Source organism: Pleurodeles waltl, chromosome 11, assembly GCF_031143425.1.
Source record: "Pleurodeles waltl isolate 20211129_DDA chromosome 11, aPleWal1.hap1.20221129, whole genome shotgun sequence".
NCBI classification, from domain to species: domain Eukaryota; kingdom Metazoa; phylum Chordata; class Amphibia; order Caudata; family Salamandridae; genus Pleurodeles; species Pleurodeles waltl.
In genome coordinates, this window is record NC_090450.1 from 130,529,512 (window position 1) to 130,545,885 (window position 16,374).

At 43.3% G+C, this 16,374-nt stretch overlaps 1 protein-coding gene across 1 annotated transcript in view; it reads right to left on the reverse strand.

Moving 5' to 3' along the window:
- IQCJ (IQ motif containing J) overlaps positions 1-16,374 on the reverse strand; it is a 701,797-nt gene that overhangs the window by 178,268 nt on the left and 507,155 nt on the right. The window contains exon 2 of the mRNA XM_069212622.1: positions 5,629-5,693. Coding sequence (XP_069068723.1) covers positions 5,629-5,693 — 65 coding nt within the window. The remainder of the gene's footprint in view (positions 1-5,628; positions 5,694-16,374) is intronic.

Consider the following 16,374-nt stretch of genomic DNA (forward strand, 5'->3'; position numbering starts at 1 on the left):
AATATCATCACTTTTCTGCATGGTAGATGTGAGTGGCCCCCCCTCCCCAACCTTGCCATGTGGCACATGTTCCCATCTGTCGTGCGTTGCACTCCTCATTCGCTCCCCTCCCCACCATCTTACATACACCCCACTCAACACAGGCATAGCCCATTCAGCGTGCACCCTGTGTACTAACCTGTTGGTCTGGAGGACCGTAGAGTAGCGCATACTGGGGGAGGACCCCATCAACAAGTTTCTCCAATTCTTCGGAAGTGAAGGCAGGGGCCCTTTCCCCAGTCGCAGCAGCCATTGTATCTCCCAGACCGAGGTCACAGCAGCACTTGCAGTATAGGTCCTCTCCTGTGGATGATCAGGTCTCGAGTGATTAATCAGATAGAAAATGGCGGTCACGCCCGCGGCGGTGCGTACCGCGACCGCCGGCGCACATCGTCATTGGCTCCTGAGACCCATAGGGTTCAATGTTAACCAATGCTGCTTTGCGCCGCGGTCTTCGACCGCCTACCGCCACGGTGTGCCACGCCAGCGCAATGACCTCACATCCCACTGTCACACTTCACAGGTCAGGCAGCCGCCATTTCAAGGGCCCACATGGCATGATTTCTACTGCGTCACACAGGCCTAGGCCTTGCATTGCCACTCATACAAGCCGTTCCATGCATAGCGATTCGTGTACTGTGCAAGCTGTGTGAACGAACCTGTGGATTGCTTGACTCTGTGCTCCATGTTGTCCTTCATAGGCACCGTCCGCTGGGACTTGCGAGGAGAAGGATAAATCCTCCCGTGTACCGACCGCTGGTGGACCTGTCGACAATGGAAGAACGACATATCATACTTACATACCGGCTTGACAGAGCAACTATACATGAACTATGTGCCCAGCTGGAGCCAGACCTGATGACCCCCATCCGCCAACCCACAGGGATTCCCCCTCTGGTGCAGGTTCTGTCAGTACTCCATTTTTTGGCAAGTGGGTCGTTTCAGACAACAGTGGCCATATCATCTGGGATGTCTCAGCCTATGTTTTCTAAGGTTTTATCCAGAGTGTTGTCTGCCCTGATGAAATACATGCAGAGCTACATTATTTTCCCTGAGGTGGGCGAATTGGCTACAGTGAAGGGTGATTTCTATGCCCTTGGACATATCCCCAACATCATTGGGGCCATTGATGGGACCCATGTGGCTTTGGTTCCCCCCAAAGACAGTGAGCAGGTGTACCGAAACAGAAAAAGTTATCATTCGATGAATGTCCAGGTGGTCTGTTTGGCTGACCAGTACATCTCCCATGTAAATGCCAAGTTCCCTGGGTCAGTGCATGACGCGTATGTCATGCGAAATAGCAGCATCCCTTATGTGATGGAACAGCTACAGAGATACCGTGTGTGGCTAATTGGTGACTCTGGTTACCCCAACCTGTCGTGGCTACTGACCCCAGTGAGGAATCCCCGGACCAGGGCAGAGGAACGGTACAATGAGGCCCATGGGCGATCTAGGAGGATCATAGAAAGGACTTTCGGGGTCCTGAAGGCCAGGTTTAGGTGCCTGCATATGACAGGGGGCTCCCTCATGTACTCACCAAAGAAGGTGTGCCAGATCATCGTGGCCTGCTGTATGCTTCACAATCTTGCATTGCGACGCCAGGTGCCTTTTCTGCAGGAGGATGGTCCAGATGGTGGTGTTGTTGCAGCTGTGGAGCCTGTGGAGAGTGAAGAGGAGGAAGACGACGGGGACGACACGGACAACAGGGATACAGTCATACAACAATACTTTCAGTAGCACACAGGTAAGAAACAGCCACCCCAATTTACATTTACTTAAGGCCTCATGCGTCTCCACTGTCTGTGTTTCCCCCCAGTTCCTGTTAACTGATTTGTGACTTTCCCTTCCCTTTTCAGAGCTGTATGACCCACTGCCTGACTTCAGCTTTGTTTGCCCATGGACTAAAGCTTATTGAAATTGGTATGTTGTCATCACAAAGTAACTGAACATTATTGAACCGTTATGTGTAATACATTTGTTAAGAATACAAGCAGACTCCTGTTTATTTAAGTGGAATAAGTGATTTATTTTAAGTGCTAGATATAGGTAAATGATTGGGAAGCGGGGATGGGTGGGGGTGGAGTAATGTCCATGGCAGAGTCCAGTTCTCAGTCGCACAGGTGCGTTGTCCATATGCCTGTGGAAGGATGGAGCAGGGGCAGTTCAAGGTTGGACAGGGTGACAATGTGGGACAGTGGGATGACATCAGGGGGTATCTTAGGCTGGCGGGGGTCTTGCAATCCTACTCTGTCTTCTTGTGAGATCTCAGGTTCCGCTTGCGGGGTGATTCTTCTTCTGCAGGAGGTGGGGTTCTGGGGGCCTGTCGTTGTGTGGGGGCCTCCTGTCCACTGGCGCCGGCGGAGGTGGTAGGCTGTTCCTGGGCTGGGCTAGTGACAGGGGCCCTTTGGGGTGCCACATGGTCCCGCAATGTGGTGACGATCTGGATAAGGGCCAGGACGATGGTCCCCATTGCGGAACCGATGTTCCTCAGTTCCTCCCTGAACCCCATGTACCGTTCCTCCTGCAGTTCCTGGATCTCCTGGAACCGGGCCAGTACCGTCGCCATCGTCTCCTGGGAGCAGTGGTATGCTCCCATGATGGAGGAGAGGGCCTCTTGGAGAGTCGGTTCCCCGGGCCTGTCCCCCCCCTGTCGCACAGCAGCCCTCCCAGGTCCCCTGTGTTCCTGGGCCTCTGTCCCCTGGCCGGTGTGCCCGCTACCACTGCCCCCAGGTCCCTGTTGTTGGGGTGGTGGGTCAACCTGGGTGCCCTGTAGTGGTGGACACACCGCTGATTTACGTGCCCTGGAGACAGAGGCATGGGCCCGCTGGGTGGGAGCTGTGCTGGTGTTCCCAGAGGGGGTTGGGTCTGGTGTAGCCTGTGGCTGTCTGTGGGGAACCGACTGTCCAGAGGTCCCCGATGGGCCGGGCTGGTCATCTGGCTCCAGGGAGACAGAGCTGCTGTCATCGCTGGGGGCCTCTTCTGGGGGTGGGATGGACATCTCTGGACCCTCCGTGGCGGTGTGGTGGCGTTCGGGTCCTGCAGGGGTATAAAGGTATGGTTATTGCTTCTGTGTGTGGGATTTCGTGTGATGGGTGGGTGTCCGTGTACCCATGTGCAGGCATTTCCTTGTGGGGGCTTTTGTGAGGGTGATTTGTGGGGGTGATGTGTGTGTGCAGTGGGCATGCTTTGGTGATGGGTGTCCATGCTTTGTGGTCGCATGCAGGGCTTGGTGTTGGGATGGGTGGGTTGTGATGGTGAGGCTTTTGCTAGGGGTTGGTGTGATGGGGGAGGGGGTGAGGGTGGGGGTATGATTTGGCATTCAGGTGGGGTGGGGGTGGGAAGCAGTAGTGAAGATTTGCCTTACCAGAGTCCATTCCTCCGCCTACTCCAGCGAGGCCCTCAGGATGCAGGATGTGCAAGACTTCCTCCTCCCATGCGGTAAATTCTGGGGGAGTAGGTGGGGGTCCGCCGCCAGTCTTCTGCACCGCTATGTTGTGCCTTGATACCATGGAACGCACCTTCCCCCGTAGGTCGTTCCATCTCTTCCTGATGTCCTCCCGATTGCGTGGATGCTGTCCCACCGCGTTAACCCTGTCCACTATCCTTTGCCATAGCTCCATCTTCCTGGCAATTGTGGTGTGCTGCACCTGTGCCCCGAAGAGCTGGGGCTCTACACGGACTATTTCCTCCACCATGACCCTGAGTTCGGCGTCACTGAACCTGGGGTGTCTTTGGGGTGCCATGGGGTGGTGTGGTTGAGGTGTGGGGTGGCATTTGTGGTGATGAGTGTGGTGCGTGTGGTGGTGTGTGGTGTTTGGTGCGTTGTATGCTGTGTGGGTGATGGTGTTGTGTGCCTCTGTGTTGTGGGATTCTCTATTCTGTGCTCTGTCCTAGCCTTCGTCAATTATTTCGGGTCGTAGGGGCTTGTGGGTGATGTGGGTGTGTGTTTTATATTGTGTTGGGTGTGTGGGAGTGGTGTTAGTATGTGTATCAGGTGTGTGTATATCGGACTGACCAATGTGGCTGAGTTTTCTATGGGTGTGTGTATTTTGACCGCAGCGGTGTGTACCGCCAATGGAATACAGCGTTTGAAAGACCGCCGCGTGGATTTGTGGGTCGGAATGGTATGGGTGTATTTCTGTTGGCGTGACGGTGGAGGTTTGGTCAGCGCCATTTTTTCGCTGACCTTTGGTGTGGCGGATTATTGAGGATGTTGGGTTTTCGGCGATTTGGCAGTTGCGGGTCAGAATGACCGTGGTGGTTTACCGCGGCCGCGGCGGTGTTATGGCGGCCTTCTGCCCAGCGGTAAGCGCCATTTACCGCCGAGGTCAGAATGACCCCCATAGTGTCCGAAGAAATAAAAAAAAGTATTTGGTGGCCATCACATTTTGGTCCATATTTATACTTTTTTAGTGCCGCGTTTGTGCTGATTTTTGACGTAAAAACTACGCAAAGTTACAAAATACAATTGTAATTTGTAACTTTGTGCCGCTTTTGCGTCAAAAAATGACGCAAATGCGGCGCTAAAAAAGTATAAATATGGGCCTTAGTGCATAACATCTGCCTTGTATGACGTGTAGTGCAATGGACAAGCAGAAAACACTTTAATTTTGCTTTGAAAGATTGTTTCAAGTTGACTGTACAAACAAGTGCTCCACAGAGGGAAAGACTGTGGCTTACAGTATGGATATGCCTGCATTCCACCACTGAAATAAGTCCTTTTTTGGCTTCTGAGGAGCAGGCATTTGGTGTCACAAGTATCTCTCTGCTGGTTAAACCAATGTTCTAAGTGTTACGAAAATATTTCCCGGTGACATTGTTGATGAAGTAAGTAAAACATTTTCCCTTAAATAACAGATGGTAAAAAGGCCGTACGACAAATGGCACATCATGAAAAGCTGGACCTTGTGAGGATCTGAGTGACCTCGAGAGGATCTGAATGCCCCAATATATTTGTATTCTGCTCCCAGAAAATTAGCAGCATTGAACCAAGGCAGCATTGTGATAGAAGACTGTAAATGCGGAAACATGACAATGGTCGCCAAAGTGTTACAAATGCTTTCCTCAGCAAACTACTGACACTCCTACAAACTCCACCAGGTTTTCAAAAGATGGAATTTCCATTGATAATGAGTCATAATTCTAAACAAGATACTAGCCACAGTGGAAACCACCTTAATTTTCAGAATGAAAATACACACCACTTACAGGTAGATGAGTAGTGGATACAATTGCTGAAAAGGTGTTCTGGTAGGAATAGAAAACCTTCATGGTGACTAATTTAGAAATAACTTCTTCCACACTTGTGCATATATTATACTCTAAATAATTTAACTGAATGAGCTTGTAGGCGCAGACCAAAGATGGTGTCACAAAATGAATCGCTGCTGCTTGTGCATATTTTCGGACACTAATAAATATATAACTTCTCCCTTGTATGTAGGTAAATCTGAGACGGACATTACAAATAAAATAAATCATTGTAAAGCAAATGTTATGAAGTGATATATGAAAACATACACTTGAGGTCCTGAGAAAATAGTCATAATATTTGTGCATATTTTATTGCAAATATGATAAGATCCTTACCTCTGAATAAGATATTTCCCGTTATTAACTTCTTTTAGGGCATTTTGCAGTCGTTTTAGCTCTTCCTGAAAACAAAAGAAATCCTGGTTACTCCACTGGTAGATAAAAGATGGTGAAGAAAGCATATATCTTTGTTGTCCTAAGTTCAGAACAAAGCTGCCAACTTTCCATGTCATAACTGTGAGATACTTATAATTGCAGTTAGAGAAACACGTATTTTTGTTTTTATGGCAAAAAGAAAAGAAACAGAATAGGATTCACACTAGATTACAAAATATTATTTCCTTGAGATTTATAATGTCAAGGCCATGAGGTTGGTATTTTATGAGGCTGAGCTCTGGGATTGTTCAAAGTCCAGAGTTTTTCCACTGTGGAGCATAGGTTTTCCTGCGAGTACCCCGCTGACCACGTTTTACTTAGAACCGGCACATAGAAGGATTTCTCAGAAAACTGAGGGCAGATTTCTTACTTTCTGGCACCGTTCCTGGTGGACCGCAGCTTTAGAATCCTAGCTAGTGGGACTCAAGGACCTTTTGGGTGTAAGGGGTGTTGCAAAAATTCCTTAGCTTACATTTGTAAAGGAGCTTCTTTTGAAATGGGTCTTTAACAATATTGGCACCAGATCAACTGTGTATGATCCCCAGATAAAGTATTAAATCAATGTTTTGGGAGTATGTTGCCACTGAGTATTTTCTTGACTGTAAAGGCAGATTATCTGCAGCTTTTACTGATTTCAAACCTTGTGTGCAGTCTAAGCATACAATTGATGAAATTGTTCCCCCCACTTGCTAGCAAGTTCTACCTACAATTTAGGTATGGCCCTTCACCTATCAAATCTTTCAGAAGCAAATGGAAAATGTTGGGTGCTGATGATGATTTATGACCGGTATGCCGAGGTGACACAGAAACTAAAACCCAAGTCTTATTTTTAAGCCCACTTTTCCTATGTCACCAGAAAAAGTGGATAGATCCACTTTGTAGAACTATGGGCACTTGGAGGTCTATGAGAGCTTACAGAATACCGCAAACCAATGCTAGCAGGCTAGTGGTACTTGGCTTAGCTAAATACCTCATGGCCTGGTGGTTAAGAAGTTCTAAATGCACACATAGTAATTGTAGATCCAACTGATCTTAGGACTTCTTTGTCATTGTATTGGATATCATCGCCAGTCTTGATTTGAAAATATATAGGACTTTACCTGGGTACCTACTTTTAACATTTTGTAAAATGTACAAATGTATTTTATTTGTTATGATGATTTTATGAAAGTAATTGTCTGGTTTTATATGTCTGTTTCAATTGCTTTTTTGCACTTTCTTGTGATGCACTTTTATGACACTGGTGGTCGAAATAAAGTCTTTTGATGATGATGATTATTATTCCCTACCCATAGTACTACTGATTTCTGCATATCTGTAACAACATTTCCTTCATTCCTCGATGGTGCAGGAAGAGTTCCCACAGCACAGACACTGACATTGTGTGTCCATTGATGCTTAAAGGCAAGACCACCCACAACAGAGCCCCTCCTTTTGATACGTTGGGTTAATACTTGGGCAATAACAAGTGATCTGGCCTAAAAGGAGGTACACAACAGCCGCAGTATGATGTATTAAAATGAACTATTCCAAACTCCCACAGTTTAGAGGCAGTACTGTGGTTGTACCCCATGTCCTCTGAGCACCTAATGTAAAGCAGCACCTCAGGGTACCATGTGATTTATATGATTCTTCATTGCTTGAATTTTTCACAAATCTGTGTTTATTTTGCTTTTTTGTAATTCCTTAGTTACTTCAGCTCCCTCATCCAACTGTGCTGTATTTCAGTGATTTTGCCACTGATTCTGTAATTCCATTGTTTGATTACTATTCAAGAAACTCTGATCAAATCTTGTAATATAATGGCATGTTTCATTCTAATACACTGACCAAATAAGACAACATATTTGAGAATGGACAACATCATGACAGCATTTCATGTTTCTGTATAACCAATAAATATGAGGTTTTTAAAAATATGTACATGATGCCCATCCCTCCTCCCTATTCTTCTATTTGGGAAGGTTTATAAGAACAACATTAAGTTGAGGCAGCTCTATATTCCATATGAAGAGGTACTAGGCCGACCTGGTCCTGCTGACTAGCTCTGTAGAATTAATTATTTAAACAAATGCAGAAACTTCACCCACAAAAGTTGGCATGCTTCATCACTGGACACCACCCCTCACCCTATACCAGAAAGATGACATTGTGGGCTACCTGTGCTCAGAAGTTCTTTATTTGTTCTTATTTGTTTGTAGTACCATGAACAGGGGATACATGTTGGTACAACTTTGTGCCTGGTGAGTTAAAATTGTCTTGAGGCAGACTAATGACCTCTTTATTGTTGTGTCTCTCTCATGCAAGGTTAAACACACAAGGGTTGTTCATGAGCCTTCATGTCTAATGTGTTTACATGTTCTTTACCCTTGTTTGCCCATCCTGGGACATGGGCAGTTCTTAGGGACAAGACACCTACTAAGTCTGTAATAGTCAGGCTGTTTGTAGGAATTGTTCTCTTTTTGCAAACATAAAAATTCACAGACTTGTGAACCACAAACTTATTGCATCAGTTCACTTGTATCGATTGAAACCAAAGGAACATAACCTGGCTGTGCCATTATGCTTCCTAAAACGTGAAGAAGAAGAGGTGGTTGTCTTTCCATTGCAACGTGTAAAAGGTACTGTAAAAGGTGCACTAAAATATATTAGTAAAAGTGCACAATGAGAATATGGCATTCATATAAGCTACATTCATACATGTTTGCTGGCATGTCAGTGTTATAGTATTTAGAAATGTTATTCTTTCTAATAATTTTATATTCAAGGAAGGTAGCCATTTGAAATATATTTGAATTAAAAATATTTGTGTTCATTTAAGTTGGTCAGATTGGAGGCCACATTCTTTTTGCATGATTTAATCTTCAACATGAAAGCTTGTTTTTCCAAAGCTGCGGTGTTGAAATTAACCAGGAGATCATTGTGCACGAGAGATAAGAGGGTCTGAGAGAACTCTGCTGGATGAAAGAAGTATCCTGGTGCCAATGTAGCGAGCAGGCCAAGTTCATGATAAATTGGCAGAATTGGCTCAAAAATATGAGGTAGACTTAAATAAAATCAAGGCTTTGCTAAGGGGTTGTCAAGTGTGTTTCAGTGAAAAAGATATTGCTGAGGTGAGAACTCCACTATTAAAAACTCAGATTAAAGAAAAAACTGATCCAGAAAATAAGGAGGTGGAATGAATTTGATAAGTGGGAGTCCATATGGGCAAAAAAGAAAGAGGTGAAGAAACCTTCAGGTGAACCGCCACCCATTGGAGCAAGGGAGGTATTATAACTGTCCCTTTAAGAGAAGAGCCTGGTGGAGTTTATCTTTATGTGCCGTGGAGTCTAAGTGATCTTGCATCAATTACCAATGACTTCCCAAAATTGGGAGAAAAACCAGTGGAATGGTTTTGACAGGTTGAAAGGTTTGTGAAAATTTCCCAAGTGTTGTGTATTGATTTGAATATATTGTTTAACATTGTTATTCCAAGTGACTTGTGGATTGAGTGCAAAATAGCTATTTGATGGCCTGAGTCAGAACCGACTAAAAACATAGTGACTAACGGTCCTTCACTATTGGTGATGGAGAAATATCAGGAGGTCATGGCATTCCTGAAGGGAAGGTGCCTCCTCAAGATGTTGATTGGGTCGAGATTGATAGAACAACTCAAGAACTAAATGCTTACTATGAAAGGCTGTTACAAGCATTCAAACAGTATAAGGTATTGAGACTTAAGAGGCAAAGGATATGGGACATTTTGTTTTGAGGTTTGTGACAGGCTTGGGGCCAGAGATAAGTCTTATGATTCAGCAGCATTTAGGGGCACATTTATAATGCCCTAGCACCATCTTGCGATACATTATCATAATTATTTTTTATGTTACTGTGACCCAATGAGGCCAAAATCCCTGCTTCGTATTTACAGAGTGGCGCAATGTATGAATTGCGCCACTTTGTAAACCCTTGCACCACATTATACTTTGTCAGGCATAACGTATGCAAGGGGGACATTCGCCCACTAGGGGGGCTGAAAAAATGGCACAAGGAAATCTGAGAGAAAGTCATAATGAGGGCCAAAGTGTCCACAGGAAAATTGCAATATTGTCAAAAACAAGTCCAATATCTTGGACACCACATTGAGACAGGAGAGAAAAAGGTGTCACAGGACAGGATTTCAGCAATACTGAAAATCGGTCCACCAACTACACGGAGTCTTCTCACATTTCTAGAACTGAGAGAATGTCTCTGTTGTGCCCCGGCTTTAGGGATATCCGATTATAAAAAATCTTTTGCACTTTTCTGCAGTCAGAGGGAGGGCTGTGCTCTCTCAATACTGACTCAAACGCATGGAAATGCTAAGAGACCTGTGGAATATTTTTTTGCCACATTAGATTTTGTTGCTTCTGCTTTGCCTTGCTGCCTAAAATCTGTAGCAGCAGTTAGTTATTGGCCACAAAAAACGTGACAATCAAGCATTGTGGGATTTTGAATCCTGCTACTCTGTTGCCAGTAGTGGATCTGGGAACTACTGAAGACTGTGAAGGGGAACACAAATGTGTCACTGAAATATATACCAAACAGAGGCCAGACATACGATATGAACCATTACCTAAATCTCATTATGTTCTCTATGTTGATGATTCATGCTTGAGAGACAACGGCGGAAGCTTGAGAGCAGCTTATGCTGTTTGTACGTTGTCAGGAGTTGTTGAAGCTTCTTGGCTTCATGGAATATTTTCTGCCCAGTAGGTGAATTGATTGCTCTTGCTAGAGGATGCTGTCTCTCTGATCAATGGAGAATGACAATCTTTACTGATAGTACGGCTTTGGTGTTGTTCATGACTTTGGACAACTGTGGTCTCAGCGAGATTTTGTGACATCCTCTTGATCTCCGATCTGGAACGACGAACAAGGGAAGAACCTCCTCTATGTAATACAATTGCATGAACATTTTGCAGTGGTCAGGTGCCCTGCACATCATTCTGGAGATGATCATGTGACAATGGGTATGCCGACGAGGTTGCTATATACTGTGCTCACAAGGTTTGTACCTTTAATCATGAGTTCACAAAGAAAGGAATGGATGACACTAACTTAAACCTTTGTTGATAACAGCAGATTCTTGGGATGAGGTGAAAAGGCTCCAAAATGAAGTGTCTGAAGAGGAACAGCAAGACTGGGTCAGGGCAGGTTGTGTCAAAGGAGATGATGACAGTTGAGTTTCAATGGATGGAAGACCAGTGTTGTCAAATAGCCTGTTATCTCCTATGGCTAGGCATTTTAATGGCCCTGCTTACATTAGTAGGGATGCTATGGTGAGGTTGTTCAGACAGACTTGGTTCAATCCAAAAATTCAGGTTGATGACTGAAGCATTATGTCATTGATGTGTTGTGTATCAGCAGAAAAATGCTGGAAGGAGCACTGCATTTACATTGAGCCACATAGGAAGGTCAGGAGGACCTTTTAGCAGGATACAGGTGGATTTAATTGAGATGTCTGTGTGGAATGGATTGAGGTATGTTTTGGTTATTGTGTGTATCTTCTCATATTGGGTCGAGGCATACCCAACTCAGCGAAATTATAGTCTTACTGTAGACAAACTGCTGTTGAGGGAACTCATACCTAGGTTTGGTTTTCCAACCTCTTCGGAATCAGATCGAGGAACTCATTTTAATAATGAGGTTCTGAAATTGGTGTGCACAGTATTGCAAATGGAGCAGAGACTACACTGCAGTTATAGACCTGAGGCTTCGGGTTTTGTTGAACAAGTGAATGGCATGCTGAAATCGAAATTGGTAAAGGTGTGTGTTTCGACATCCTTGAAATGGCCTGCTGTTATGCCCCTTGTGTTGATGAGACTTCAGAGTGTACCTGATCAAAGACTGGACTATCCCCCCCCACGAAATCCTGATGGGGAGGGTGCTGAGACTGCCAGAGATTCCTGCAAATGCATTCATAAATATAACAGATGATATGGTTCTAGACTATTTCATAGGACTAGATGATGCGGTGTGTTCTGTTTCTCATCTGGTCAGATCGACTACAGCTTCTCTACTACAGGAATAGTGCCATGACATTAGTGCCGGAAATTAGGTCTTGGTGAAGAAAAATGTCAGGAAAACGTGTCTGGAACCTCAGTGGGCGTGGAACTTACCAAGTGATCCTAGTCACCATGACTGCAGTGAAGTGTGGAGGTCTTCACAATTGGATCCACGCTTTCCATACTTGCAGAATTAAGTTTCCCCTTGATACAATAGCATCTGTTCTAGAAGAACCAATGATGTGAGAAGGACAACCAGAGCAGGTTAGCCAAGCTGTTGGGGAGCAAACAGAGCCAGAAGTAGCACCCAATCAAGTTGAAGAGGGTCTTGTGCAAGTCACAACTGACTCTGAAGCTGAAACAGTAGAAACTTGTTCTGTGGTGAGTGAGTCAGATTGAGAATCAGACCCCGGAGAAGGAACGAGTGCTGAAAGAAAGCGAGTGGAACCTGGAGACCATCGGGCCATAAGACACGAACGAGGAAAAGTGAATCTGCCTAAAAAGCATGTGCTAATGGCGATTGCTGAGGAAAAACAGAACTCTGATCTGAACAGGAGTGAAGATGAAGGTGTGGCTTTGAGAAACTCAAAAAGAACAAGAGTACTTAGTTGTAGGTATTCCTCATCTGAGTGCACCTACTTTGCAAATGATGCAGATCAAGAAATCTGGGAATATTGGAGTCAACATACAGGTTTGTCTGAACCTCCATGAACTGAACACTGTGATCGAACTGTACCTTGAACTTTCATTGTCATCTATGAGTTTGGTTTTCGTGCACATTAGAGACATTTACATTGATTGGGATATAGAGTTTGGAAGCTTTCCTAGGCCTCAGTAGAAGAAAGATGGTTGTCACTTAGAAGAACACTGAGTAGGTCTAGGGAAGTCTCACAAGATTTTATACTGTTGATAAATGAAATTTTGAACTTTCTTTTGCTTCTTGTATCTGGCGAAATCAACAAAGAAACAATTTATTGCTACCATATTTGCTTAATAATAGACCTGATTCGAAAGATGTAATGAAGCGAAATAAGAGAAATAGATGTAAATACATAGCAGATGCTTTATTGCTAATTTATTTTATAATCTTAATAATTTTGCTAGAAGGATTGCTTTCCCCTACCTGTCCTATAGAGGAAGAGATATCTTCTTGTGATCCCCCCAAATTATTGATTCTAAGAAGAGTAGTAAGTTAGATGAGAAAGCATTACAGTTAGACCCATCCAGTGGAGATTATTCTGCAAATGCATATTTCTGCTTACCATATGAATATGCAGAGACTATGGAAGTGAGGGAAAAGAAGGCGGAGTCTGTCGGATGCTTAAGATCCAACAATGTTGCATCTTTATTCCAGATAAAAGTAAAGATTTACAGAAGTATATCCAGTGTATTTCAGGATTGACAAATAATTTGAAGGAACTGGTGCATGGAAAGTGTTTAGAAATGGATTTTCTGCTACAGGTAGATGGTTTGGAAATTTGGGAAGTGGAATTGTAGGGTTTATGATGAGATCATTGCAGATTATTTTCTTAGTGGGATAGTCCTGTATGTTGAATGCCACATTTTCAGAGGAATGAAGGTTCAACCAGGCAGAAAGCAAAAAGGAGCAGAGATTGAGTTGGAAGCCAGTGTAAATATTATGATGGCATGAAACATTTGGAAGTATCCAGACGAAAGCTGTGCAAAATGATTAGTTTTTAGGGAATCTCATTCAAAACTGAAGTGGGTGTGTGATGATGTTACACATCATCAGAGGGAGGGTTGAAGGAGCATAACCTGCCATTATGCTTCCTAAATTGTGAAAAAGAAGGGGTGGTTGTTTTACCTTTGTAACATGTAAAACAAACTGTTAAACGTGTTACATTAAAATATATTGGTAAAAGTGCACAATAAGAAGATGGCATTCATATAAGCTATATTCATAATCGTTTGCTAGAATGTCTATGTTATAGTATTTGGAAATGTTATTCTTCATAATCATTTTATATTCAATAAGTTAGCCGTTTGAAATATATTTGAATCAAAAGTATATTTGTGTTCATTTTAGTTAGTCAGAGTGAAAACCACATTCTTTTTGCATGTTTTAATCTTCAACATGAATGTTTTTTTTTCCAAAGCTGCAGGTGCTGAAATTAACAAGGAGCTTGTTGTGCATGAGTGATAAGAGGGTCTGAGAGAATGCTACGTGACGGAAAGAGTTTCTTGGCACCGACAGCTATAGCTTTGAGATTCTTGAATGTGAGGGTGTTTCAAGGACAGAATTTGAAGGCTTTGGAAGACTGAATTGTTAATTAATTAGAACTGCTGTACAGTTTTGCTTTTCAAGTGAGAGTTTTGTCATAATGTCATTACACCTGGAGAAACCAAGACTGAAGAGTAGTTTTGTTGACTAGGGATTCAAACTCTCTCTCTTCCCTTGTTCAGAGCAGACTTTTTTAAGGTACAGATCTCATACTTTCTAGGTGGCTTTCAGCCACAACATCTCTCTTAAACAGCATCTTCTTCTGAAATTCTGTTTGCCTACCATTCTCAGATATTCCTTTAGTATTAGATTAGTTCAAGAGCAGGATTCAATGGTCAGGCAAGAGAACTTAATTTTAGAATCTAGACATCACATACTTTTCTTGATTGTCTGCATTGTTGCTATTGAAGTCTTTGCCTTCGGGTCTGTAATAAAGCCCGTTGAAGCTTTAATTGGACTCTGTCGTTTAACGGGTGACTATTGAGTTGCACTGTTATTGATTTGAATGATTGGGTAAACATTATCTCTTCACCCTTTCGGAACTGAGAAGAAAAGATTAATCCGATCCCAGATTTTAAGACAGGATCCCAGGCTCCATTAAAACCAATGAAGTGTTTTGTGCGATCTCTTCTCTTATTCACATAATTGATGAACCTTCACACAGTGGGCATGCCATGTACAAGGTAATCAATTCTTTGTTTCACTTACTAGCTAATTTATGCCACTAAGCCCCATAGGAGGGTCTTGTAGCTGAGAAAAAATTCTCACTGTAGAAATAAATCCTACTTTTTTAACAACAGAACAATTCACAGTTCCAATGTAGCAAATAGAAGAGATTATGTAACCTGTTTACACAATCTACCCCATTATGGATTACCTCATGGACACTGGCTTGTGTATACTTTGTTTAACTTATGTGCCTTCTTCCTTGTCAAACACATCGGATCCTTTAGTTTTACTATTTACACATGACTGGATGTCCCCAAAACCAGATAACCCTTGGCTGACTGGCCTGCCTGCCTACCTCTTTCTTTCTTTCTTTCTTTCTTTCTTTCTTTCTTTCTTTCTTTCTTTCTTTCTTTCTTTCTTCCTCTCTTCCATTGCTCCTTCCCTCCTGTAATAATTCTTTAATTCCTAGCACCTGCCTGTCTGCCTTGCTTCCTTCCTACATCCATTCCTTCCTCCCTCCTCTCCTGTAATAATTATTTCAATCCAAGTGTTTGCTTACAGACTATCCACAATGAATTACCTCATTTCGTAAACAACGAAATATCAAAACTGTCCCCATTCAAGTCTACCCAGTGCCAAGATCATCGACCACCAAAATGCAAAAAACAGAAGTGCGCATTCTACTCCATCTGAAGTGGAAGAGGCCACTTAACACCCACACTCACCACCATTCACTGAATACCATCAGGAAAATCTGTGCAATTCCAGAACCTGTGTTTCAACCACTGAGTCTTCCACAGTAATCTTCCTTTCTCAGACAAATTCAGCACCATGCTCTGGCTAGACAACATCTGCTGTAAAATGCACCATTAAATCTCAAAAACAAAAACGGGTCAAGCAAGTCACAAGATCTACTGCATTATAACTCTTGTCCCACCTGGACACTCTCAAGAGGTCGATTATTTTTATTGCTGTTTTGTGAAGATATTGACATTGCATTGTGTTTTGTATGGTTCAAGAACCAGTATAAAAGACCAAAAGGTTACTAATAAAAAAATCTTGTCTCGTTGCCTTCCTTTGTTGACTTTTTTCCTCTATTTGTTGGAAGACAGCAAACCAGCGCTGTTTCATTGATGTGTCCTCTGAAACAAAAAAAAACTTGCTAATGCCTACTTAGTCATAATGGCTCCCTCTGTGAGTAATGCTGTTAATAGCACAATATTACACAGCAATATGGCATATATATGCTCTGTTAGATGTATGTGTGTTGTTTTGTTTTATTCAGATATTTTATGTTTGTGTATGGTGATTCTTAGTGATTAGTTCTGTTATGTGCAAAGTAATATCCTGACCTGATGTTTGGCAGATTTGAGAAAAGTTCAATGTCTGCAGTAAGTGCTGTCTACTGCGCCCTGCTGCTCTCTCGATTGACAAACATAAAAAACCATGAATATTTTTTGAGAAAGTTGATGGTATTGAAGAAAATTAAATAATATGATATCAATCTTTTCCTACAAGGAAAGAGGTGATGGGTGGTTTCAACTACTCTTGATGGTAGGTGTTGCCCTGACATTAATGTTGGGTACTGAGTGAAGAGGTTTGGGAGGGGTGGTTCTGGGTTCTGGCTGAAGACCTTTCCAGGTCCAAACGACTAAGGGCCACATGTACGGAATTCAGGTTTTGCGACTCGCAAATTGCAAGTCATAGCGA